At 34.6% G+C, this 25,038-nt stretch overlaps 5 protein-coding genes across 8 annotated transcripts; 3 read left to right on the plus strand and 2 right to left on the minus strand.

Annotated features, from left to right (window-relative positions):
• Positions 1-894: 894 nt before the first annotated feature.
• Positions 895-3,859, plus strand: LOC107406521 (probable receptor-like protein kinase At5g24010). The gene has a single exon (XM_016013659.4). It carries the CDS (start codon positions 1,104-1,106, stop codon positions 3,591-3,593), a length of 2,490 nt encoding a protein of 829 aa, XP_015869145.3. The 5' UTR covers positions 895-1,103; the 3' UTR covers positions 3,594-3,859.
• A 3,359-nt stretch (positions 3,860-7,218) lies between these two features.
• Positions 7,219-10,913, plus strand: LOC107407385 (uncharacterized). Its single transcript, XM_016014665.3, has 4 exons — positions 7,219-7,787; positions 9,408-9,669; positions 9,964-10,031; positions 10,418-10,913. The coding sequence occupies exons 1-4, from the start codon at positions 7,653-7,655 to the stop codon at positions 10,691-10,693; spliced, it is 741 nt and encodes a 246-aa protein (XP_015870151.2). The 5' UTR covers positions 7,219-7,652; the 3' UTR covers positions 10,694-10,913.
• A 900-nt stretch (positions 10,914-11,813) lies between these two features.
• Positions 11,814-15,810, minus strand: LOC107414756 (uncharacterized). Of its 4 annotated transcripts, none has more exons than XM_016022930.4 (2): positions 14,347-14,540; positions 11,814-13,150 (listed from the first exon to the last, which is right to left on the minus strand). In XM_016022930.4, exon 2 carries the CDS (start codon positions 12,721-12,723, stop codon positions 12,085-12,087), a length of 639 nt encoding a protein of 212 aa, XP_015878416.1. In that variant the 5' UTR covers positions 12,724-13,150; positions 14,347-14,540; the 3' UTR covers positions 11,814-12,084. The 4 variants fall into 4 exon arrangements, 2 of the variants coding, with proteins under 2 accessions (XP_015878416.1, XP_024927956.1); XM_025072188.3 differs by lacking the exon at positions 14,347-14,540 and adding an exon at positions 14,123-14,321; XR_009640399.1 differs by lacking the exon at positions 11,814-13,150 and adding an exon at positions 13,157-13,389 and having other exon boundaries at positions 14,347-15,810.
• A 1,236-nt stretch (positions 15,811-17,046) lies between these two features.
• Positions 17,047-18,652, plus strand: LOC107414741 (septum site-determining protein minD homolog, chloroplastic). The gene has a single exon (XM_016022914.4). It carries the CDS (start codon positions 17,222-17,224, stop codon positions 18,230-18,232), a length of 1,011 nt encoding a protein of 336 aa, XP_015878400.3. The 5' UTR covers positions 17,047-17,221; the 3' UTR covers positions 18,233-18,652.
• LOC107414753 (uncharacterized) lies at positions 18,236-23,759 on the minus strand. Its single transcript, XM_025072169.3, is given in 15 exon segments — positions 18,236-19,295; positions 19,442-19,520; positions 19,696-19,791; positions 19,877-19,946; positions 20,061-20,311; positions 20,437-20,511; positions 21,094-21,292; positions 21,515-21,591; positions 21,674-21,769; positions 21,876-21,926; positions 22,164-22,252; positions 22,498-22,568; positions 22,720-22,897; positions 22,900-22,924; positions 23,395-23,759. Coding segments are annotated over 15 exon segments (1,725 nt in total). The 5' UTR covers positions 23,698-23,759; the 3' UTR covers positions 18,236-19,230.
• Between the last annotated feature and the right edge of the window lie 1,279 nt (positions 23,760-25,038).

The following is a 25,038-nucleotide window of genomic DNA, read 5'->3' on the forward strand; positions in this document are numbered from 1 at the left end:
GAAGGATAAGCATTTGCCTATGAAATAAAAAATGACTTCTTATATTTTCAGTGCCTGTTCCATCTAGAGCTATAGTTTCCTTTGCTTTAAGTCTTATTGACCTGCTTTCTCAATACATTATGGCATATACCTAACTATTGAATGGACTCCCATGTGAGGTTTTGTTTATCTTAGATATACTTTAAGATTGAAACTAACCTTCTTTGACAACCATTAATTTATTGTTACCCAATTTGTCCTTTTATTGCTTCAAATAGGGATACAGCGGAATAATAATAGAAGAAAATGCTGTTTTCATTTGACTTTCTATGGAACGGTTGTGGTGAATTTGTCATCCAGCGCCAAAAGCTACAACAGAGAGACAGTAGTCTGAAAGCAATGACGCACTATCAGTGACAAGAGTAGCAAATCTCCATACCAAGTAAAATCTCAGTACAAAGAACACTGAAAAAATCCCACCTGGTTTTTCAACTTCTGCTATCTGCCTTTTTCAGAGGACTCCTGCTTTGATTCCAAGTTATTTCATTTCCAGAAACAAATTTGCAAGTAAATTTTATCCCACAATAAAATTTTCATGGTTTAAGACCATTTGATAGCTGTTCCATTCAGAAGTTTTGTGCAAAATGGCTTTGAAGTTTTTGTCATGTTTGGTACAAAATCATAGATGGTTTTGCCAGCAAAAACACATTATAATAATAATAATAAATTAAAAAAAAGAAAAAGAAAATAGAGTTTTTGTTCAAGGGTAAGAAAGCAAGATTGTGTCTCTTGTTGTCGACCAAAAAAGAAAAAAAAGGCAAAATGGACACCTTTTTCCACAAAAACTACTCTGGACGGTCCAAAATATCTTCAATAAATTGATTAATAAACAGTAAAAACCCATTAATTTTAGCAGCCACATTTAGTCTCACTCTTTTTTTTTTTTTTTCTTTTGTCTCTCAATCTTCACTTTCTGACGTCAAAGCGTTAAACGACCCCTTTTTCTCCTGAAAAAAAAGAAAAAAAGGTAACAAAAAGAAAAACTAAATATTTTCTTCCTCACTGTCCCACTGCCATGAGCACCAAATCTTGAAGCTCTTCTACAACCAAAAAGAGCGTCTTCCATGGAGACCAGAATCCTTTGCTTTCTGTCTCTTCTTCTTCTTCCTTCCCTCGTTCCCTTCTCTGTTTCTTTTACTCCCTTAGACAACTATCTTATCAATTGTGGCTCACCCACTGACCAAAAGTTCGATAACCGGCTCTTTCTTGGCGATTCCTCTAAAAACAGTTCGGTTTCTTTCTCTAAGGAAGGATCCATTTCGCTCAGTAACCAAAACCCACCTCCAAATTCACCTAGTATTTACCACACAGCTAGAGTCTTCAGAAAAGACTCGAGCTACAATTTCAACATCAAGAAAAATGGGACTCACATGGTACGTTTCCATTTCTCACCGTTTACTGCTCAAGATTTTGCTTTAACATCTGCGAATTTTAGCGTTTATGTTAATGGATTTATGGTATTGAATGATTTCAATGTTAGAGATAATATTGTTAAAGAGTACATACTGAAAATAGACAAAGATAAGCTTGAAATTATATTTGAGCCAGCGGGTGGTAAATCGGGTTTGGCTTTTGTTAACGCCATTGAAGTTTTCTCGGCTCCACGGGACTTTATTGTTGATTATGGAGCTAAGTTGATCAACGCAAATGGAGCTGAAGAGTACGATAACATTTCATCACAGATTTTAGAGACTATTCATAGGATTAATGTTGGAGGTCCAAAGTTGACCCCTTTCAATGATACTTTGTGGAGGACTTGGATTCCTGATGAGGATTATCTTGTTTTGAAATCTGCTGCAAAGCGTGCATCAACCACTCATGTGCCTAATTATCAGAATGGAGGTGCAAGCCGAGAGATTGCTCCTGATAATGTCTATATGACCCTTCAGCAGATGAATAGGGACTCTACTTTGGCCACAAAGTTCAACATTACATGGAAGTTTCCAGTGGGTTCAGGCACTGTTCGGCACTTTGTTCGGCTGCATTTTTGTGATTTTGTTAGTACTGCACTTGGTTCACTGTACTTTAATGTTTACATCAATGGTTACTCTGCCTATAGGGATCTTGATCTTTCATCCATTACATTTCATGTTCCTGCATCTCCAGCATATTTTGATTTTGTTGTGGACTCCGACAATTCAGGATTTGTGCAAATTAGTGTTGGTCCTTCTGAGCTGAGTAGTCCTGCTAGGATTAATGCTATTTTGAACGGAGCAGAGATCATGAAGTTGGTGAATGAGCAAACAAAATCTGCGCAAAAAGAGAAAACTATTTGGGTTTTGGTGGGTTCAGTTGCTGGAGGCATTATTGTTCTATGTTTGTCAACACTTGCAATTTTACTTGCTCTGAGATGCAGGAAGAAGAAACCGAAACCAAGACCCGCAGAAAGTGTCGGTTGGACACCCTTACGTGTATATGGAGGCAGTTCACACAGTAGAATGTCTGAAGCTACAGCTTATACATCTCCAGGCCCAAATGGATATCTTGGTTTGAAAGTCCCTTTTGCTGATATACTGTTGGCAACAAACAATTTTGATAGGAGTCTGATTGTAGGTTCTGGTGGATTTGGAATGGTTTTTAAGGGGGTTCTTAAGGACAACACAAAAGTTGCTGTGAAGAGAGGTATGCCGGGATCTAGACAGGGCCTTCCTGAATTCCAGACTGAAATAACAGTTCTTTCAAAAATTCGCCATCGCCATCTTGTTTCACTTGTTGGATATTGTGAAGAACAGTCAGAGATGATTTTAGTTTATGAGTACATGGAAAAGGGACCATTGAAAAGCCATTTGTATGGCTCAAAATTTCCACCTTTGTCTTGGAAGCAGCGACTTGAAATATGCATTGGTTCAGCAAGAGGTCTTCACTACCTTCATACAGGTTCAGCACAAGGAATCATCCATCGTGATATTAAATCAACCAATATTTTGCTTGACCAAAATTATGTGGCAAAGGTGGCTGATTTTGGACTATCACGATCTGGTCCATGTCTCAATGAAACCCATGTAAGTACTGGTGTAAAAGGTAGTTTTGGATATCTTGATCCTGAGTATTTCCGTAGACAGCAACTCACGGATAAGTCAGATGTTTATTCATTTGGGGTTGTACTTTTCGAAGTTCTTTGCGCTAGACCAGCTGTTGATCCATTGCTAGCCAGAGAACAGGTGAATTTAGCTGAATGGGCACTTCAATGGCAGAGGAAAGGCATGCTTGAGCAAATTATTGATCCCCATCTTGTCGGACAGATTAAACCAGACTCCTTGAAGAAATATGGAGAGACAGCGGAGAAATGTCTGGCTGAATATGGTGTTGATAGGCCAACCATGGGTGATGTATTGTGGAATTTGGAACATGTACTTCAACTTCAGGAAGCTGAACCCCATAGAAAAAGGCAAGAACGTGGGAATGATGATTCATCATCCCAACCTCGGACAGCTGGAATTATTCCCGGGGTTCCTTCTAGCAGTATAAGACCGGAGGCATATGATGGTAATGGTGGTTCGGAAATTAATACAAGCCAAGTTTTTTCGCAGTTGATGACAAACGAAGGCAGATAGCTTTAGTTTCATGCTGCATGTTTGCAATCCCTGTGTATAGGCATCTTATTAGTTAAATTCCCATATATTAATACGTCCTCCACAACAAATCATACAAGGCATCAACAAGTTCTACCTTCTTTCACCACTATTTCTTTTTTTTTTTTTTTTTTTTTTTCTTTTTTCAACTTCTACCAAAATTTTCATGTTAAACATATTTCTGACTTTGTAGGCTATTTGCGCAATACCTTTAAATATATTGTAAGATTATCTATTGTTATATTGTATGCCACGGAGTATAGATATTGCAGAAACTGTTCAAGATGTGCTCCTTTCTTACAACAAGCATCAATCAAGCAAAACTCCTAAATTGAGAGGACATTTTTGCATGTTGAATGGAAAATAGTTGAATCATTTCATACCAATAATTTTTTATCCCATTTGGCTCCAGCATTTATAAACCATAAGAAGAAATGATTCTGAAGCTGTCACCAGTCCTAAAAGAGGAAATTCATTTTAATCTATGAAAAACAGCAAGATGCGGTTTGTATAATTTGGAATTTGTTGTAAGAAAAAGGTAGACAAAAGGCCCCAACAACCCAAAAGGCAGAATTGACATAAATTTTTACAACACGGGAGTAAATCTGAAAATAAAATGATGGTTCGAATTTTAAATGACCAGAGCCATCAAGAAAGAGAGAGGAACAAAAAAATAAAAATAAAAAGAAGCAGCTTTAGTTTCTGAATGAGGGACCTCTGCAAAGGCTGAATTTTACGGCTCGTTCCACGTAATCCACATCAAGCGCAGAGTAATTTGACAAGGTAGGCAGGACTTAAAAAAGTGTCAAATGTGACAAATTATATAAAATTTTATGGATGTAAATTATATAGTATAGGAGATGCATAGAGGTGATGGTTAATCATGCTAAGCTTGCATGTTTTTCAAGAATGGAAAGCTTGGTATTCTGCATTAGATGGAGGATTCGTGCTCTAAGTTAGATCATTATTCTGATTACGACCAAACTTTTTTTGAAACCACTTAAAAAAAAAAATTGAAATTCAGTTTTGATAGGTTATGATTTAAGGGACCTAAGTTCCTTGTCATCCACTAGAGAGGATGTGTTTGCACGATGTCTCTTTTTGCTTCTCTAGCTGGTTTTTGTTTTTATATTAAACAAGATGGTTGGTGATTGAGCTTTTGCTGTCCAAAGACTACTCCTTTGCAAGTCACCTCATATTTTTTGGCCTTATATGATAGTCAAAATTGAAGCCAAAATAATCCCAACAAGGTTTATAGATAAAACATACTGATAATGAAATTTTGACATGAAGTTTTAACAATACACAAACACAGCTAATATGAAATTGAAAATGAAAACAGAACAAAGAGCCAAAAATAAAATATTATTGTGCTGCCGACGAAGGATTCTTGACCAGTTTTTGAATCAATGGAAAACAAATAGATTCCATATTTACACGAAACACCAACTTTGATTGTATGGTTTGCAATGAGTTATGGAGGGCCCAAGTTCCAGCTGGAAATTTTTTTTCTTTTGTGGTCTAATGGAATACAATTTGGTTTTCTGAAGCAAATTCCAATTTGAATGCAAAGTGGGATAAGACATAGAGAGGACCTAGGACCTCTCTGGACTTTCTCACTCACTCTCTAACCATTCAAAGTGTGGACTCTTTTTTTATTAGATAATTTGCTATTTATCTTTTGTCTTTTTGCATTAGAAAAAAGTGTTGTATAGCACTCACCACTATCAATTTTTAAATATACCAATAAATTTGTTTCCCTTTGGAGTTGGAAAAGTATTAATATGCTATTTTCAGAGAAGCAAACGAGAATTTAACTAAAATAAAACAGCCATTTCTATAAATGTTTATGGAGTTAGGTTTTCCATTTTAGAATCATGGATTACATCGAGACCCAAATATGGAGGGGGGGAAAAAAAAAAGAACTACTATATTTTTAGTTTTATAACCCATTATTTATAAACAAGAAAAACAATGTTGTAAAAGTGTTATGAAATTTATTTATGCTTTGTGAACAACCGGACATAATCATAGTGCTTCGCGGAATGGAAAGCTTATCAATATTGTATATACACTCCATGCACTGTCATATCTTAGATTTTAATTAAGGGGTTTGATTCTGCTTTTACTTTTCTATTAAAAAGTGTAATAGACGAGTATTTGACTTTAAAAATACACATACAAGAACTAAGAGGAAATTACTTATTTACCTTTTAATACATTGCAGGGGCATGACCTACTGAGCCACCTAACATAGTCAAACTCGCTCTCTTTCTCTCTTTGCTTCCTAGATTTTTTTTTTTTTTCTTGTTTGGTAAAATTTTCTGTCTAATTAATATAAAAAAAAAATTGTCTAATTAATGATTTGTAAAGATTACATTCTAATATAGAAAATTTTTAACATAACTCAGGGATTTGCTTTACCATGTATGTGATGCAAAAATAATTGTTTTGATTTTAGTATTGAAGAACCAAATCAGATCAAGTTTGGATAAAAAAAATATTAAAAAAAAGAAGAAGATGTAATTCTTAAACCTTATGGCTTTTTCACTTCCTCATGCTTTCAATTTCATTCTCAAACAAAATATATATATATATATATATACCAACTCGATCATATATTGATGCTGAATTTGATAGAATAATATGTGTATTTTCCATGTGACACCTATACAAATGAAAAAGATAAACGTGGTGTGATGTCTTGTCACGTTTAATTGTTAATGAATCAAAGTATATCCATATCTCATAAAGACCCTTGATCAAATTGTTTTATATTTTTTTAAGAAGTACAAAGACTGTGTTTGACTGAAAATTTCAACTGATTAAATCACTGTCAAACATCATACAAAAGAATACAAATTTGTACTCTAAATTAAATTGAGAATTTATAATAAACTTAAATTTTATTGTGAAATATCCCTTGGCAATTTGCAATAAATAAAAGCATAACAAAAATAAAATTATGCATTTAGTTATTATTATTATTTTTTTTAAGACTTTTCATAACTCAGTTATATTCGATATTCTTTTCATAAAGAATGGATTTTTATTTTTTATTTATTTTTTGTTTGTTATTTAGAACAAAACAGGCATTGAATTTGGAATTTGAAATTTGAAAATTTTGTAGCTGTACTTTACATAAATACTCCCTTTTTTTTTGTTTTTTTCTTCTTTTGTTTTTTCACTTTGAGATTCTATTTTGGCAAGTCCTAGTGGTCGTGGGCCAAACTCTGCCCCATAAAATTAAAACGGTTGTAGGTACTTTTGAAAATGACGTGGCATTTTATTTTATTTTTTTATAATTATTATTACCGCGCAGAAAATTACAAGGGAAGGAATATTTATTGAAGGATAATATAGTAATTTAGGGAGAAAAAGCTGTCGGTGTCTGAACCGTTAATAATTGATTGCGTGACTAAGTGGGGCCTCTTATCCAACTTGGTCTAATCATGATGGTCCAATATCTAGGTTCCGATTGCCGTTATCGCCGTAATTTCCCCCAAACTCCAGGGCCACATTTGTACCAAAAATTATATTACCCTCTTTTTTTTTCTTTTTCTTTTTTTTTTCCTTTTTTTTTTCCACCAAATTACAAATTAAAAAGAAAAAAAAATATCAAATTTACAACTCCTGTCTGAATCTGAGAAAACCTGACCTGATCAACCTCTCTCTTTCTCTATCTCTCTCTCTAAATTCCAGAACCGGGCCGTTTTGGCAAATTTTCCTTTATATTAAAGAAAAACAATTTTAGCATAACGAGAAGAAATTATTATTATTTTTTTTTTCGTTGAAAAATTGAATCGAAGAGAGCGGAAAAAGTAAAATATAGAAAAGTGGAAGTAAGAGTAGGTTGGAGTTTTTTTTTTTTTTTTTTTTTTTAATCGAATTGAAAGCTTCCATTTTAATCAGGTTAAGATTTTAGGGAGGGGGGAGAGGGACAGAGAGAGAGAGAGAGAGTGAGGGGCGAGGGTTAGGGTTCCTGATTTTGAATTTTGATTTTTAAGATTTTTTTTTTCTTTTCTTTTTTTGGGTGAAAAGATGAAGGATGTGATATTGCATATATACGATGTGACGAATAGTGGATCGGAGAAGACCAACAACACCATTGTTAATATCAATAAGATATTCAAGGACGGTATTGGCCTCGGCGGTATCTTCCACAGCGCTGTTCAGGTCCGCCTTCTCTCTCTCTCTCTCTCTCTATATATATATATATGTGTGTGTGTGTGTGTGTGTGCGCGCGCTTGTAAATCTGTATGTATATGTAATTGCTTTGCTGGTGGCGTTGATTGGTTGGTGTTTAATCACCGAGTGGTATGGATTTTCATGAGGGATCTGTGCTTTTGGTTTCTGTGTAGTCTAAATTGTCGACTTCGGTGAATGTTTATGCATGAATAAACGTGCGTATTGATTGTTGGTAGATTTTTTTTGATGACCTAGGATATTAACTACAGAAGCATATGTTGCATACTAATTACCAAGTATTTAATTTGATTCATGGAGTGTAAGGAATTTGATGGATTGCAGATGGTTGGATACTTCTTTTGGGATATTAAACTTGTGGGATGCTATGTTTTAGATGTGATCTTCTGGGGTTTTAGTTTGGCTATTCTGACAAGCAGGAATGTGTTTGTTTATACATTTTTCTTTAACTTTTACATCATATGATAGAGCAAGTAAATAAAAAAGTTCTATAATGTAATGGAATTGAAATTTTACACTGTAACTTTTTTTTGTTGTTGATCAAGATTCTTTTTTTTGAGTGTAAGTAGGGCTTGTTTCTGTCATTCCTCTCTTTTTTGGAGTGTAGCTAGGGCTTGGTTCTGTCATTCATTGGTAATTAAAATTACCGTATATAAGATTACTACTGTGGCTCTATATCTTGCTTTATCTGCTTGATTTTCTCTTTCCTTAAATTCTTATGAACAAAGTGGCAGTTCATATTTTCTGTTTACCTTTAGAAGAACTTGAAGTTGGTTAGATGTGAATTTTTCCCTTTTTTTTATTTTTATTTTGGTTCCTTTTTCCTTGCGTGTTTTCCAGTTTATCTTCCATTTTGTATGGATTCTCTTTGGTGTTTATTTTTTATTTTACATATGTTGATATCATTGTCTGATTGATTGATATTTGTCCAAAAGATTGGGAGTATATACATGTGCCAGACGAGGATGAACTTCTAATCAAACAATTTTTATTTTGATTTGCCGATCTTTTGTATAATTTCCTTTAAGGCAAGGTTTTGAAGGTAGCAACCATGATCATCTACTTTGAATGAAATTGCCAGTGCTTACGTAACCAAGATGTGAAAGTATAACATAATTGAGACCTAGGAATCCAGAAGCTGAACTTTGATTTTTCTCTGGGGAACCTTCAATTAGAAGTAATGTTCAATCAATCATTCCTTAACCCTTCCCCACTAGATTATAGGAAAGAAAAGAAAATGAAATGAAAAATACAAGGATGGGTTGTGTCTCTGGTGATATCCAAAGCATTATATTTTTTTTTTTTTTTGGTTCAGCACAGTGTCACTGGGAAGATATTCATTCTCACAATTCATTTTCTTCTCCTATGAGTGGTGGGTTTGATCTTTTCCTGCTTCTTAGGTAAAATATAGTTTGATGCTATCATTTTCCTGTATGCTTCTGTCCAATTAGATGTTATTTCATTGTTCTATTGTAGATTTTATTTCAACTCTATGAAATATGCTACAAAATATTGATTTTTATTTTGAAAGATATAATGAATGGAAATTCACATATGAGCTAATTCAATTTTTCCTACCATGCATGATAGGTTTATGGAGATGAAGAATGGTCATTTGGGTTCTGTGAGCAAGGAAGTGGAGTTTTTAGTTGCCCTTCTGGGAAGAATCCAATGTACACCTTTCGTGAATCCATTATTCTTGGTCAAACAAGTTTTTCGATCTCCAAGGTAAATCAAATATTGAGGGAACTAAGCAGAGAGTGGCCTGGAAATTCATATGACCTGCTATCAAAAAATTGCAATCACTTCTGTGATGAGTTCTGTGAAATGCTTAATGTACCAAAGCTTCCAGGTAATGTTATTTGAGATTTACTGTTTATTAACATTTCTCATACTTTACTGATCATATTATGCAACCTGGGTTATTAATAAGAGTTAAGATACAAAGTAACATTGGGCGTGCTATTATCTTTATTTATTTTTCCTTCTTGTTGGGGGAAAGTTAAGAAGGAAGAATGGCTACTAAAGTTGTTTGGTCTTTGCTAGTGTACGACCTATGTACTTTGCACATTCTGTCTTTATATTTGATGATAGACACTTCTAAATGATTATGTAGTATGTAGTATTAATATAGCTTTTGTTGCAGGCTGGGTTAATCGTTTTGCTCACGCGGGTGATGCTGCCATGGAAGTGGCGGGAAATACAGCAGTAAAGGTGGGTTTCTCATCTGCAAATAGCTGATGCCATTATCATTATCCTCTTTATTTTAAGCCTGAACCTTGTGAAGTCTTTTATGCTTAGTGAGGTGGATTCTAAGCGTTAATTTCCATGAGGTCCTGTATAAATAATACATACATATATATATATATATATATAATCGTTATTCCCATTCATGGCAATTAAATAATGCCACTCAGGTTTGTGATGAACTATCAAGAATGGTACATTTGCTGATGCGATGCAATTACTGCTTTGGAGCCCTTCTGTTTTTTCCTTCCTAGAGAGGGTGCAAAAGCAATTGCTTCACATGTGAAGTTTATCTCTAGGTGTATTAAATTGCTAAATGCAATTGGTCTGATATTTCCCTTGGGTTTGTGCAGTTCAGACAAGCCAAGACAGAGATCATATCAGCTAGCAAAGTGGCTTATCGTTTTCTTTTGGGTGTTACTAACAATGTCGTATCTTCTCCTGATTCCACGGGCAATTCAAACAGAGGCTCTCCTAAATTTCAAGCTGCTTGGTTTAAGAACATGATTACCTCTGGTGCAAAACCATCTAGTAGTTCAGAAATTGCGAATCAGGAGGAGGATACACTTCGCCAGCATCGTCCACCCGCAGATTTTCCGTTGAGACAAAACTCACTGTCACAGGATTGATATTTGAGGGTTCTGACACATTATTGCTATGTGCACTAGTTGAAACAATGAAAAAGGCTATTTGACTTACTCATTTGTGTATCAATGTAAAATTTCATTACTTCAACTGAAATCTGCTAATAGATGTCCCAGAAAGCTAAGGTACTCATTGCTTGGATTGTTATTATTGTGGGTTTTCCCCGTCCTACGTGATATGTTGGAGTTTTGGTCGCTTCTGTTACTATTGTGCTTCATGGCTGAGGATTTCTGTGCAACGTATGCCGGCTCATGGCAAAGGCCAGTATGGGCCTATTTGCATAGGAGCCAACATTTTGAGAGGCCCAAAGTTTTGTTCTTATATATTTATATTTTATAATGTTTTTTAAAGAAAAATTAAATTATATAAATTATGTTTCGGAGATATAGCACTTAAAATATTTTAGAATTTTTTTGGTTCAAAAAGATCTTAGAATTCTAGATTAGTTTTATTTAATTATTTATTTCAATAATTATGTCAAAATAATTTTTTCTGTATTAAAGATCTTAGAAAAGTTCTAAAATTCTTGTAATTTACTTTATTTATAATTTATCTCTTATATATATATATATATATATATATTGTTTTTTGGCGGAGAGAGGTGTGATTCGAACTCAGATCGCTTCGATTGACCTCACTAGTCTATTCTATCTTTCATATACTAGTAGCAATAATAACAAAGTCATGTGTAAGTGTACAATGTTTCTATATAAGGAAGTTTCAACTGTCACTACTCGTAGTACTGTGGGACGTGAAAAAGGTTCACCTCATTCGGGTCATCGACTATTGAGCCGTGGCAAATGAAGAACCACGAGGCCGAAGAGCATAACGGATAGCGTCTTTTTTTTTTTTTTTTTTTTTTTTTTTTTTTCGAATACATGTAGGGTATAGTTTCCTGGTAAATACGAAAATGGTATAGTTTTTTTGGTAATAACACAAATGGTATAGTTGATTGCACATATTCTGTTCAAGTTTTCTTGAGAACCAGTCAAAACGGAAAAAAAAAAAAAAAGAGAAATATTTAAGAACTGAATTGAGGTTTTGTAAACTCCAAACATAAATCTAAAGTAATTCAACAATCAGATGTTATAGTCTGCCATACTCTTTTAACTTAACAAAACCATTGACAAATATTATCAAGATGAGTCAAACTGATTGTCTCACAAGTCATGAAAAATCAGTGCACTTAAAATGTAGCAGCCTCTGTGAAACAGAGGATGAGAACAAAACATGGGACAACCACACTGTTCAGACCAAGAATCATCGTGTTTATCTGATAAACAACAGAAACACATTCACGAAATATATATATACAGATTTGACACATCAAAACATAACCAAGGCTTCTGACTCGACAATGACTGAAATCATCCATCTACTGTCTTAGCATTCCATTCAGCATGATCGCGTCTTCATGTCCATCCTCGGCAATCTGTAGTGAAGAAACAGCCTGTGCTGCAATAAGACCAGCCGAGAATCCTGCAGTACCCCAACCTGCATCCTCGAAATATGGTGCATCTCCTTCATAAATCCCAGATGAAATTGACCATTCATTGTTCCCCAAGCCACCCCACTTGCATCCAGATCTGAAAGTGTTGGTGACCCATCCAATCCCTTCGAGTGAACACTTGCCAGAGTTCTGACGTGGAAAGCTTGTAGTGTTTCCACCCATAAAAAGGTCAATATTGCTAGTACGATCCCAAGGGTTAAAACCCTCATCCTTGTTCAGAACAATCTTACATGAATCATCCGAGTCTTCTTCACCGATCAGGACGTGCAGAGCAACAGCCTCGGCAATAGCAGCACCCTCTTCATCAAGCCTCTGCTGTTCTTCTTTCATTTTTTGTTTCTTCTTCTCAAGTTCAGAAATTATGGCTGCAGAAGTTGCAAGGGCTTTCTCCAATCGCCTCTTCTTTTTCTCAGCCTGTTTTTGACGATCCAACTCATCCTTCACCTGCTTCTTTTTCACTTTTCTCACAACAGATTGCACTTTATTACACCCCATGTTATCCATTCAGACTAAAAACCTCTAGCCACTCAGTTCTCTTGCCTCAACTCCTTTTCTTCACGAAAAAACCTCTAAAATGTATACATTTCCCTATAACTGTATTTTCTTGCTTTTTCTATAGTACTAATTAAATCCAATTAATATCCTTATTAAAAACTATAATGATTGTTATGGTCGTGATAACTACACCCACTCAGGTCTGTAAGAATACCTCATTTTACGAACAACACAATCCCAAACAGAAACAACAGGAGACAACAGAAGAGAAAACTGATGAACACTCACAGATTCACCACCCCTTGGTACCATTCTGCCTAATTTCCCACAGCCCTTGCATTTACCCATGTTGAACACCAAATAAGCTTCTAAATTAATTACAATTGTTGAAGCAACAACTAGGCCCTGTTTCAAACAGTTCACATGGCCCTTGCACCTGCAAATTAGGAAACCAAACACGTAAGAATTTTGAAGTGAAAACAAATTCTACCAGAACAAACATGCTTAAGGCACACAGAGAAAAACTAAAGCATGCCGGTGCCAACAGTAAACCCCTTATTTTGACTCTTTAACAGCAATAATTTTGAAGCAAATTAAAGGGCCAAGCAAAGGATAATCAAACCAAAAAGACCATTAACAACAAGCATCCGACTACGATTATAATTTGCCCTCAACCTGCATGCAGGTAATATAGAAGAGATATAAATAGAGAAATACACCAATATTTCAGCTTGTATGACTTTTACTACCATATGATATTAGAAGACACTCTTAAAAGCCGTACGTAAAACTCTGGTTCCATCAAAAATCCAAACAGACAACAAAATTAATTAAAACAAACGCAAAATAACACAGATCACACCAAAATCACAGACACCCAAAAAAACTTCCAAAGCGTATACGAAAAAAAAAATGTCCATATAAGGACATCTGCAGTAGCTTATCAACCCCAAACCTAACAAACACACCAGATCTGAAATCTCCTAAAGCCTAAAAGGTAGCAAAATAACAACTATTTCAAAAATAGAAAAATTACGGTCAAACACGGTCAATCCAAAAACGTGATAAAGAACTGAAGGTAGAGTGAATTATGGTATGCGGCCCCAATAACAAACTCTAAACACCCAACAGCAACATTCAAACTGCACCGTAATAGCCAATCTTTCCACCACAATGCTGAGATATTACAAAAATTAAAAAAAAAATTTGATAATCAATCTTCTTTCAATTGAACATTTAAAAGCAGAATTGAATTTATACCAAATCCTCAATTCACTAGCCAAATTTACAACTTTCCCTCAAGTTTCTCGTCAACCATAGGGGAAATCTACATCCTACTACTAATCCGTACTTACTGAAACTAGATCCATAAAAGAGTTGGAAACGAATACGCTAATTCAACACATACCCATAATCTCAATCTGTGATCCAATAGACCCAGACAGAGAAACATAAATCCACAGCCGTATAAACCACTTCTATCCAAAAATCAGCAACAGATCCACATACCCACTAACCCGTTAAATATAAATCCAACCCAATAACTAAATTTTTGTTTTACAAAACAAAACTGAAATTCATAGATAGCAGAGAAAAATCAAGAAATAGAAAAGAGAAATTAAGAGCACAAACCTGGTTGAAATGGCAAAAAGCGAAAAGGGTCTCCAGGTTTCTATATCATCCGTGGAAAGAAAAAGAACAAAACAAAAAATAGAAAGAACGAGACGATTAAGGGGAGTGAAGTTTTGTGAGAGTTTTCGGATCCAGAGAAACGTGGTTGTGTAGGAAAAGAAAAGTGCTAAATTTTCCAGCCGATGAGAGAGAAATTATTAAAAAAAAAAAAAAGAAAAAAAAAAGAGAAAAAAAAAACCAACCGATTACATAGGGGATTGGAAGAGAGGGGCAATCGTGTAAAAAAATCCGTATAGGATGAGGACACGTGTCGAGTGACGGATTAGTGTTGATCTGACAACAGTAAAATCTAGAATATCTGACTCTTCTTTCCTTTTAGTCTTTGGATTGGTTTTGGAACACGGAACTTCGCTGTCTCCACAGCCTCATGCCATGTGGCATCATCTTTGCGAATCATCATTCTGATCAAGTGGATCCCACTAGGCAGAAAAAAGGCTATTACTGTCCGTCCGATTTTTATTTTATTTTATTTTTTTAAATTTTATTGTAGGTGGGTTTGAAAGGTCAACTGAGACGGTTCTGGTTACAGAAAGAAGATAGATCCAAACAATTTTTAGAAAACCGTAGGTCTTGAAACAATTACGGGGAATAGAAAGGGTCGGTCGGTAACGAATCTATGTCGATGGGTATGGGGATGTAAAGTAAATTTATACAATTTTTGTAGGCCAAAATTGAAATTTTATTTTATTAATGTATTGCCCAACCCACACGACAATGCCGTCTCTTTTTGTTTTTATTAAAGATTTTTTTTTTTTTTTTTAATAAGATATCGAATATAAAGCTCAAATTAAAACTTAACAAGTTGTCCTTAGCAATGCATCAATTTCCAACCATAACCATCAAGAAGAAGAACAAAAGTAAGGGCAATATCAGTATTAGAAGCTAGATTGAATAGATTATGAGCAACTTTAATCTAATCCTTTGGAATATCTAATTATCCATCCACTTTTCTGCATGACATCAAAAAAAAAAAAAAAAAAAGGATTTTGATGCTACTAGTGTCACCTTGGGATGCCCAGTGAAATATAATATAAAATTGCTCCAATGATTAAGAGGTAAGGACAACGTGTTTATAACAACAACTTCCACAATATTAATTAAAAAAAAAAAAAAAAAAACCAGCTTCCACAAGATAAGAGGAGAAATTTTCTGCCACTTGTCGCCAACATGCTCATTTATTTCTTTAGATAGATGCATAACACCAAAGGCCTTTCTTGAATAGATAGAGATTGGAAATTCAAATTAATTTTTAACATGTAAAAATTATTTAAATGCAAACTTGATTGATTAGATTTACAACGGTGCAGTTTAAATCCAACTTAATCCAAAATAATAAAGGAGTTCATGTCATAGTTATGCATATGTTAATAAACTCTTTTCTAATCAACTTTTAGAGGCAATTAAAATGGCAATAATCATTCTTATTTAATCATCATATTCAAGTTCAATATTGATTATGAAGTGTTTATCAATGATAAGAATAAGAAAAAATTCCCTAGTCAAATTTTCGAATAAACAAAGACGCTCAAAATTAGAAAGGAGCATGTGTCACCCATCGCTGGTTTTTAGATCAAATTAGGTGCAAAAAGTATTTCACCTAGTTGGACTGCCGATTGGGGTACCACCTAGTGCGGATAACCAAATGCAAGACGACCTAATTTCCAAAAATAAAATAAAATGCAAGAGGACCTATGTGATGCTGGTGCATTGGAGTTTATAATATGCCAATTGGTCTAACCAATTTCTCCATTTCCACAGAAATAATTATCTATATGGTCTCTACTTAGATCGATCACTGCCCAAACATCCATTTCACAAATCTAATAAAATTGAAAGATTCCCAAAATGTCAATCCATGTGATTTTTCTTTTTTCTTTTTTGTTTTTTAAGAAGCATAAATTATTACCTTAAATCCTTCAGCAACATTCTCATAAATCAAGACATTTTGTTATCTATTCACCGAAAAAGAAATAATAATAAATAAAACAACAGCTTCCACAAAATAAGAGGAGAAATTTTGTGCCACTTATCACAATCATGCTTATTTATTTCTTTAGATAGATGCATAACACCAAAGGCCTTTTTTGGAATAAATAAAGATTGAAGATTTAAATTAATTTTTAACATGCAAAAATTGTTCAATTGCAAACTTCATTGGGTGAGTTTTACAACGGTGCAGTTTAATCCGGTCTAATCGAAAATAAAAAAAGAAGAAGATCATGTCATAATTATGCACACAATTATAAACATTTTTAGAGACAATTGAGACGACAATAATTATTTTCATTCAATTATCATAATTAAGTTCAAACGGGACAAATTTTTAAACAAGCAAAGACATTGGACGGTAAAATGGATCACTGCCCAAACTTTCATTTCACAAATCTAATAAACTTGAAAATTTTCCAAATCTCAATCCATATGATTTTTTGTTTTTATTTATTTATTTATTTTTTCAAGAAGCCTAAATTATTTACCTTAATTCATTGGGCAACAATCTCAAACATCAAAACATTTTGTTATCGCCACCATAAAAAAAAAAATAAAATAAAATACACACATTTTGTTTTCTAGACGTAAAATAAAATACAGCACCTTAACTTCTATATCAATTTCTAAAAGCCATATTTTATTTTATTTTTTTGTGGGTTTCTTTTTTGCTATTTTGGGTTATTTTTCCACACCCTAATTCTCGCTCACTCAACTATTCGTTCACAGTCAGCCAAGCTGTAAGCTCTCCTATGAAAAATGAAGCTTAAGTTCCTCATCAACCCCTAAAACCCTTCTTCTCAGCCTCACCTCATTCTCTACAGCAATGCTCTCCCTCCGATTCCTCCCCACCACCAATCCCAACTCCTCCTTCTTCCACACCGCTCCACACCCACCGACCTCTTTTAAACCCTTCCACAACCCCATTTCCCCAAAACCCAGATTTCCCAAACCCTCCTCCTCATCGCCATTGACAGTGCGCTCCGTTCTCCAGTGGAACAGGAAGCCCGAGTTGGCCGGAGAAACCCCACGCGTCGTCGTCATCACCTCCGGCAAGGGCGGAGTCGGCAAGACCACCACCACCGCCAATGTGGGTCTTTCACTCGCTCGCCTTGGCTTCTCCGTTGTCGCTATCGATGCCGATGTTGGACTCCGCAACCTCGACCTTCTTCTGGGTCTCGAAAACCGAGTCAATTACACCGTCGTAGAGGTCCTCAATGGCGATTGCCGGCTCGACCAGGCTTTGGTGAGAGATAAACGCTGGTCTAACTTCGAATTGCTCTGTATTTCCAAACCCAGGTCCAAATTGCCAATGGGTTTCGGTGGAAAAGCATTGGTTTGGCTTGTTGATGCTCTGAAATCAAGAGAAGAAGGCTGCCCAGATTTCATTATCATCGATTGCCCGGCCGGAATCGATGCCGGGTTCATAACGGCTATTACTCCGGCCAACGAGGCCGTCCTGGTGACCACGCCGGACATCACGAGCTTGAGGGATGCAGATAGAGTCACCGGGTTGCTGGAATGCGATGGAATAAGGGATATAAAGATGATTGTGAACAGGGTTCGAACGGATATGATAAAAGGGGAAGATATGATGTCTGTGCTGGATGTGCAAGAGATGTTGGGATTGGCATTGCTCGGTGTAATTCCGGAGGATTCAGAGGTTATTCGAAGCACGAATCGAGGGTATCCTCTTGTACTGAATAACCCACCCACATTGGCTGGTTTGGCTTTCGAGCAAGCGGCATGGAGGCTTGTTGAGCAGGACAGCATGAAGGCTGTGATGGTTGAGGAAGAGCCCAAAAAGCGTGGGTTTTTCTCCTTTTTTGGTGGGTAAGAGGATTGAAATCTGTTTCATTGGCTCACTGACTTTGAAGTCATTTATGAATGTGGGTACTTTTTGGGGTTGTTCAAGGTTTAGAGGAATTTAATTCCAAATATATTTTAGCTGCTACTTTTGATCCAGATTTTGCTTGTTGGCAATCCATCGAACTGTACAGTAGGTCAGTAAAGTTTTTTTTTTTTTTTTTTTTTTTTTTTTGGATACAGTTTTCCATGATTTTGTTCATTCTCTGTTTGATAAGTAGACGTCTAGTGTGTTTGTGGTTCAGAGATGAAATTGGCTTGAGGAGGTGCGTCTCTGTGCTTTAGGTTCATAGTTTTATTAGAATTCTTATGGTGTTGTTGGTGGCTCAAGAGTAATATCTGTATTTATTATTTGTTTTGAGTAGATGGAATGAAGAGTTGTTTGTCTTTAGTTTGGCGGATTGGAAATTTATACCCGATATTGTTTGTTTTAATACATTTGGCATAAAAAAAGCTTTGTTTCTTTACTTTTCTTTTTGGTGTTACAGAGCATGAGATCGTTTTGCATTTTATTGTTTTATTTACTTTCAATAAAGCCATTTTCAATGTCAAATCATTTAAATCAATGAATTATAGATCTTATAGTTCTGTTGTGTTGTTCGATCTCGTTTTTTGGAAGAACATTTACAAGTCTGAAAAACTATGAACAAAATGTTTAGATTGCATTAAGCTCCATTTTTTCTTTTCTCTTTTTGTTCTCAAATATACTGCGTTTGGTTTGTTATTCATCTTTAAAATAAATTTTTTAAGTACAAGAGATTAGTCTACCAAAATTTGGATATAAAATTACTTTATAAACTTACCTGTATACTAGATTACAAACTTGTTTCGGAGAATTCAATTGAAAAGAAACTTTTGTGGCAAAACTGCTACGTTCATTGGACTGAAGCTCTTCATCAACTCATCTCTCGTCAAAAAGAAGACGAGCAATTTAGAGCAGCCGGGGCAAGCTGAGACAGAATTTCTTCCCTAATTTCTCCCTAATCTTTCCTGCAATTCGTTGAGCAGCTTGGGACCTACGGTGGTTATATCACCTAATAACCATAATAATTATCAGATTCAATAGTCACAACATTTAAATATAATATATATATATATATATATATATAAAATCTTATTGTGATTTTCAAGGATATCATACGTTACAATTTCCATGCATCATCATAATATCATTTAGTACCTGCTCCAAGCGTCAAAACAACAATATCTCGATGAGGCTTCTTGCATATCTGCATCACCAACTTATCCACCACAGCCTCCTGTATGTAAGTTTTTGGCTTTTATTGGCAAGAGAGAGAATTATCTACTTAGCATCAACTTTTAGCTAGATGACACACCCCACCCCCTAAACAAAAAGAATAATAATATTATATGTTTATTAGCCTTCCGTTTGATCCCGATATGTTTTAATTCAAAGCTAAATTATTTTCTTACCAGAGAAGGAATGTATTCAGATAGAGGACCAACTATGGAAGCAGCTAATTCCCTTCCATTAACATTCCAAACATTTGTTTCTCTAGCAGCATAAACCTAACACCATAATCCAACTGTTGGTAGAAACTAGAAAGCAGCAAAAAGATATGCTAAAAAGGAACATATGCCAAGACAATTTTACCGCTGTAACAATGACTTGATCTGCATCACTAAGGGCTCTTGCAAAGTCATCCTTCAGTGCTGCTAAACGACTACAATAAAAATAAATCATTCTCAGACAATAAGTGTATATGAATGGTGCTCAGCGATCTGAGAAACTATGCCAAACAAAAGCTGCACTACTCTAGTTTTATGAGAGTGAATACCTGTAAGTATGAGGCCGAAATACAGCAACCAGCTCCTCAAAGGGGAACCTCTGTCTAGCAGCTTGAAGAACTGCACGGACTTCTGTTGGATGATGAGCATAATCATCATAAATGTGGCATCCATGAATTCTGCCAATCATCTCAAAACGTCTTGAAATTCCTTTAAAACTCTTCAAGTGCAATCTCAAATGATTGATTGTATTATAAAATTTTGATTCATCATTGACATACACTACAGTTGTGGCAATGACCTGCAATAAAGAATTAAACAGGATTAGTAGAGCAGTTGGTGAGTAATGAAGCAACATAGGACATCCCAGGAATACATGATACATGGCAAGATATATTGTGCAAACTCTATTGTTTTGTCACTCACCGCTAATGAATTGAGAACATTATGAACACCTGGAATCTGTAGACAGATTTCTGCCACCGGAAATCCCCGATGATTCTGCATGAAAACAAAAACTTACCTTGCTTAAGCTAAGTGAAGAATTAAAATCTATAAATGTAACTTTCGGATGTTATTCAGCCAGAAGATATGATACATGGGTGAATGCCTAGGAGAAGAAATGTAAGCAAGCACGTCCTGCAGAGTCACACCCTATTCACGCATTGGTGCAAAATTAAGAATTTTAGGCTATTAAGAACCATAGAGACATCATCTTGTGCCATCTTAAACACTATTTAGGCCTGCCTCAAAAACTTACTGTATCTTATCCGCAGAAAATGATACAATGAAAGAAAGGCAAACCACTCTCATAAGACACCTTTATTTCACTTTGCAGATGCTTTCATTATTTAGAACATTATTTTTTACATGCGTAGAGAATTTGCAAGTAAATGCTTCATTATGTTAATTTCTTCTGTTTTTAAAGATTTTGCCTGAAACCATTTACTGAGAAAACTAAATTGGCCACAAACAGAGTTGAGGAAGGCAGAAGTTTTATTCAGTTTCATCTATTCTAAAATAAATTCTCAAAAAAGTCAGACATCTTTAATGTTAATTTAATTTTCAAACAAATTTCCATACCAGTGTATAATCAGTACCACCCATTGAGTTCAAACTAATCGATGATGCGTGCCATTCATTTGAACCCGTGATTCCATATGTTGTTATTTTATAGCTGTGACCCTCACATCGCTCTGTACTTGGAACTGATATCACACCAATTGAAGCAACTGATCCACTTGCTTGTTTGCTGTGATTCAGCAAGGAACATGCACCCTGGCTGTAGTTTTCTTCCCAAAAGGAAAAACGAATTAATATACAAAACAAAAAGTAAAATAAAGGAAGACATTTTTGGTTGGTGAAAACTCTAATAGATGTAATCTAAATAACCAATGCAGCTAAAAGCTTCCAGTACACCATGAGCCAAATAATTATTTAAGTCCAGTAACACATCCACCGCCCCAAACATGCCTTATACCATCAAAATAGTAGATCAACTTACCTATCTCCACATAAAATGAGCTGTCCACCCATCCTGATTTGGTTCAGAAATCTTCTGAAGGAACTTTTAACTGCCTCCTAAGTTGAGTATATTACATCAGATGAACATGTCCATACAGATATGAGCTCCAATTTTATAAAGTTTCATAAGCTGCCAAACCTCATTTTCAAAAATATCGACATGCTCCCAGTCCAGATTTGTCACAACAGCAATGTAAGGCGATAATTTTAGGAAGCTACCATCATATTCATCAGCCTAAGTGAACAAAATGCCTCAATCCTTGAAGTATGAATCAACATATATTAACCAACTTTCTTGGCCAATTCATCAAACGGAAATAACTTAATTATGAAAAGTATACCTCTAGTACAAATGTCTGACTAACACCTGAGATTACATTTTTCCCAGAAAACTGCAAAAAGGCCAATTTGGTCATTAATCATTTCCAGCAACAACTAATATACGCATGCAAATCAACTCAACAACTGAAAAAAGTAAAAGACATTACTGCAAAATCTAAACAGCAAAAAGTAAAGACTAGAGACTTTTACAGGATTAAACATAGACCAACAGCCAATAAAGGAAAAAGATAGATTACAGTATCTGCAAAGTAAAACTGTCCACGCTGCATAGAGTTATAAGATGATACCTGTGGGACATGTGCTCCAATTACGGCTGTAAGATCATCACCCATTGCACTTAGAACATAAGCAAGCATACTTGCAGATGTACTCTTTCCTGCAGGTTTACTAGGTTAGATATTAACATATTAAAAATTAATTGCTACTATCAAAATGATACTGCTTGTTATAAGACCAAGCTACTGATGTGCTAACTTATTTTGGGATCAACATCACCATCAATAGCATACAACATCTCTCAATCCCAGCTGAATTTATACAACCATATATCATCAAATGTGTTGCTTTCATAAAGTTACAGTCAACTCTGATTAACGATGTAATAGCTCATAATATCCTTACCATGGGTACCGCTTACAGCTATGAGATTGTAGCCCTGTGTCAGCTTTTCCAACCAGCAATCTCGCTTGTATCTGTAATTGCAAAACGAGTAGGATGAGCAATGACCCCATTGTTTCTAAGCACAATTCTCATATAATTTTTAGAGCTTTCAAAATCATGTAACCTAAAAAAGAACATAAAATTCAGCCACATGGGAAAATCTAAAGGTGCATATGTACTAACACAGGAACTCCAACAGAGTTTGCATGCAAAATCTCCACATTATCTTTGGGAATAGCACTTGAAACAACAACAACATTAGGCAATCTTGAGCTATTTTTCTTTTTCATATTAGACACTGAATGACCTATATGGATATTAGCTCCGGCTTCTTGTAGTCCATCCATGAAGCTACTCCATCAATATCCGAGCCACTAACTTCATAGCCCTACAACAACTTGCAAACAGAATTTCAGAAACCAGAACACTATCCATTCTCTATTTTGACGAACCAGACAACACACCCCGAATGACAACCTAATATTCAATTTCGTTATCAAGGGAAAAAAATAAATAAAAAATAAATAAAATAAAAAAATAAAAAACTCAGTCACATTCAGCTCTTTTGACTGACGAGAAGTTATAGGGGAAAAAAAGAAAAAGAAAAAAACATTTCCAGTTTTTAACCAAACCAAACACTACAAACCCCACCATTTGATTTAAACTTTCGAGCTCTTGTTCACCTACATCACAAGCTATAAAATTCTATTTTTCTCAAATTCCAACCCTCTTTGATGAACCACAAAACCAACCCAACAAAATGTCCTTTCTTTTTACTATGAATTTTTTTTTTTTTTTTGGCTCTCACCTCCTCAGCAGAGAAGTAGAAAGTTTACTGCTTGACATTGACCTTTTTACCTGCTTGAGTGCAAGCATTGCCAACGCAGACAACCCAGAACCTCCAATACCGACAAAATGAACCCAATCGTTTTCATTGTTCAAGCTTATTGGTTCTTGATCGTTCTCGTCCGTACACGCCCTTGAGACTGAAAAGCTCGTGCTTTGTTCGTTCAATGCCGAGAGAGACGTCAGAGTGCGACGACGGGTTTTGCACCCGGAAGGAGCATTCCCAAGAAGTATCCGGAACTGGGTTTTAGGTTTTCCGACGAAATTGGTCGGAAATTGGAGGGACCGAGACGGTGACAGGGCCGGGAAGTCCATTTAGGTGGAAGAGAATAGTTCCGATCCGGATCCGATTGATTTCCCTTATCTAGCTTAAAGGGCCAGGTCCACATTGAACATTCTTGGTAGCCCACAATTGGGCCCAATTTACTACGGTCTTTGATTTGACTCTTGTCCTTTTCATTCACTTTCGGCTACCCAAAAAAAAAAAAAAACAATTAATTGATTACTAGTTTACTACCAAAAGAGAAAGAAAATTATAATAAGCGAGGAAATTTCCCGGTAAACACGTGTTTGGCATGCTACGGTGTCGTTTTTTCTCATGACCGTGTTGGAGCGAATTAAAATGTTTTCAGATTTTTTTTTTTATTTTTTTTATAAATAGTTATAGTTTTAAATAGAGGACGAATTCTATATAATTTCATTATAAATTTATATTTTTATTTAAATTTAAAATTATTATTAATGATATTTACTAATTAAATATATTTGTATTTAAAAGTATGAAATTTAATATTTTAAATATGTTTAAAAATATGTGATTGAATATTTCAGATATAATTAAAAATAAAAAGATCGAACGGTTTTAAATATGAATATCTCATATATATTTAAAAGCATAAGATTAAATATCTTAAATGCATTCAAAAGTGTATGACTAAACATTTTCAGAGACAAACATATAAAAAATGTTCAACAATATGTGAATGAATATCTTAAATATGTTCAGAAATATACAACCGAATATTTTTAAAAACGTTCATAATTATGAAATTGAATATTCTTATGAACATATATTTACATTACCTAAAAATGTTCTATTCGAAAATAAAATTTTGTAAAATTTTTATAACTATCAGTTTTATTCAATAATATTATAAAAATTTTTACAAAGTAATGTTAAATTTGTAAGCGATTTGTAGAAAAAAAAAGACTTAAACTAAGACCGTATAAATTATAAATATTTTATATATTAAAAATATTATATATTTTTTCATATATTTAAATAATAATATATAAATACTGTATAAAATTCTTCTCTTCGAATTGTAAAAAAAAAAAAAAAAATCCTCAAGGTTTTTTATAAATGTCTTAACAAATAAGTCAATTTAGCATTTATTTCATTTACCCTCTCGATGATTGAGATAATAAATTATAATATTTGATTCTGAAACAAAAGCCAAAAGAGTCTTTATGAAGGGTAGATTGATAAAACTTTTTTCTTATTTATTTTCTTAATTCCCATTATTTTTTCTTTTAACTTTTATTTTTTTATTTTTTTAAAGCTACCTGGCCCATTCTAACCATGTGTATTTGCAATAATTTTACCGCCAGATTAAATCTTTATATATAAAGCTCTGTAATCTAATCTTTATTCTT

Source organism: Ziziphus jujuba, chromosome 8 (genome assembly GCF_031755915.1).
Source record: "Ziziphus jujuba cultivar Dongzao chromosome 8, ASM3175591v1".
Classification (NCBI taxonomy): Eukaryota; Viridiplantae; Streptophyta; class Magnoliopsida; order Rosales; family Rhamnaceae; genus Ziziphus; species Ziziphus jujuba.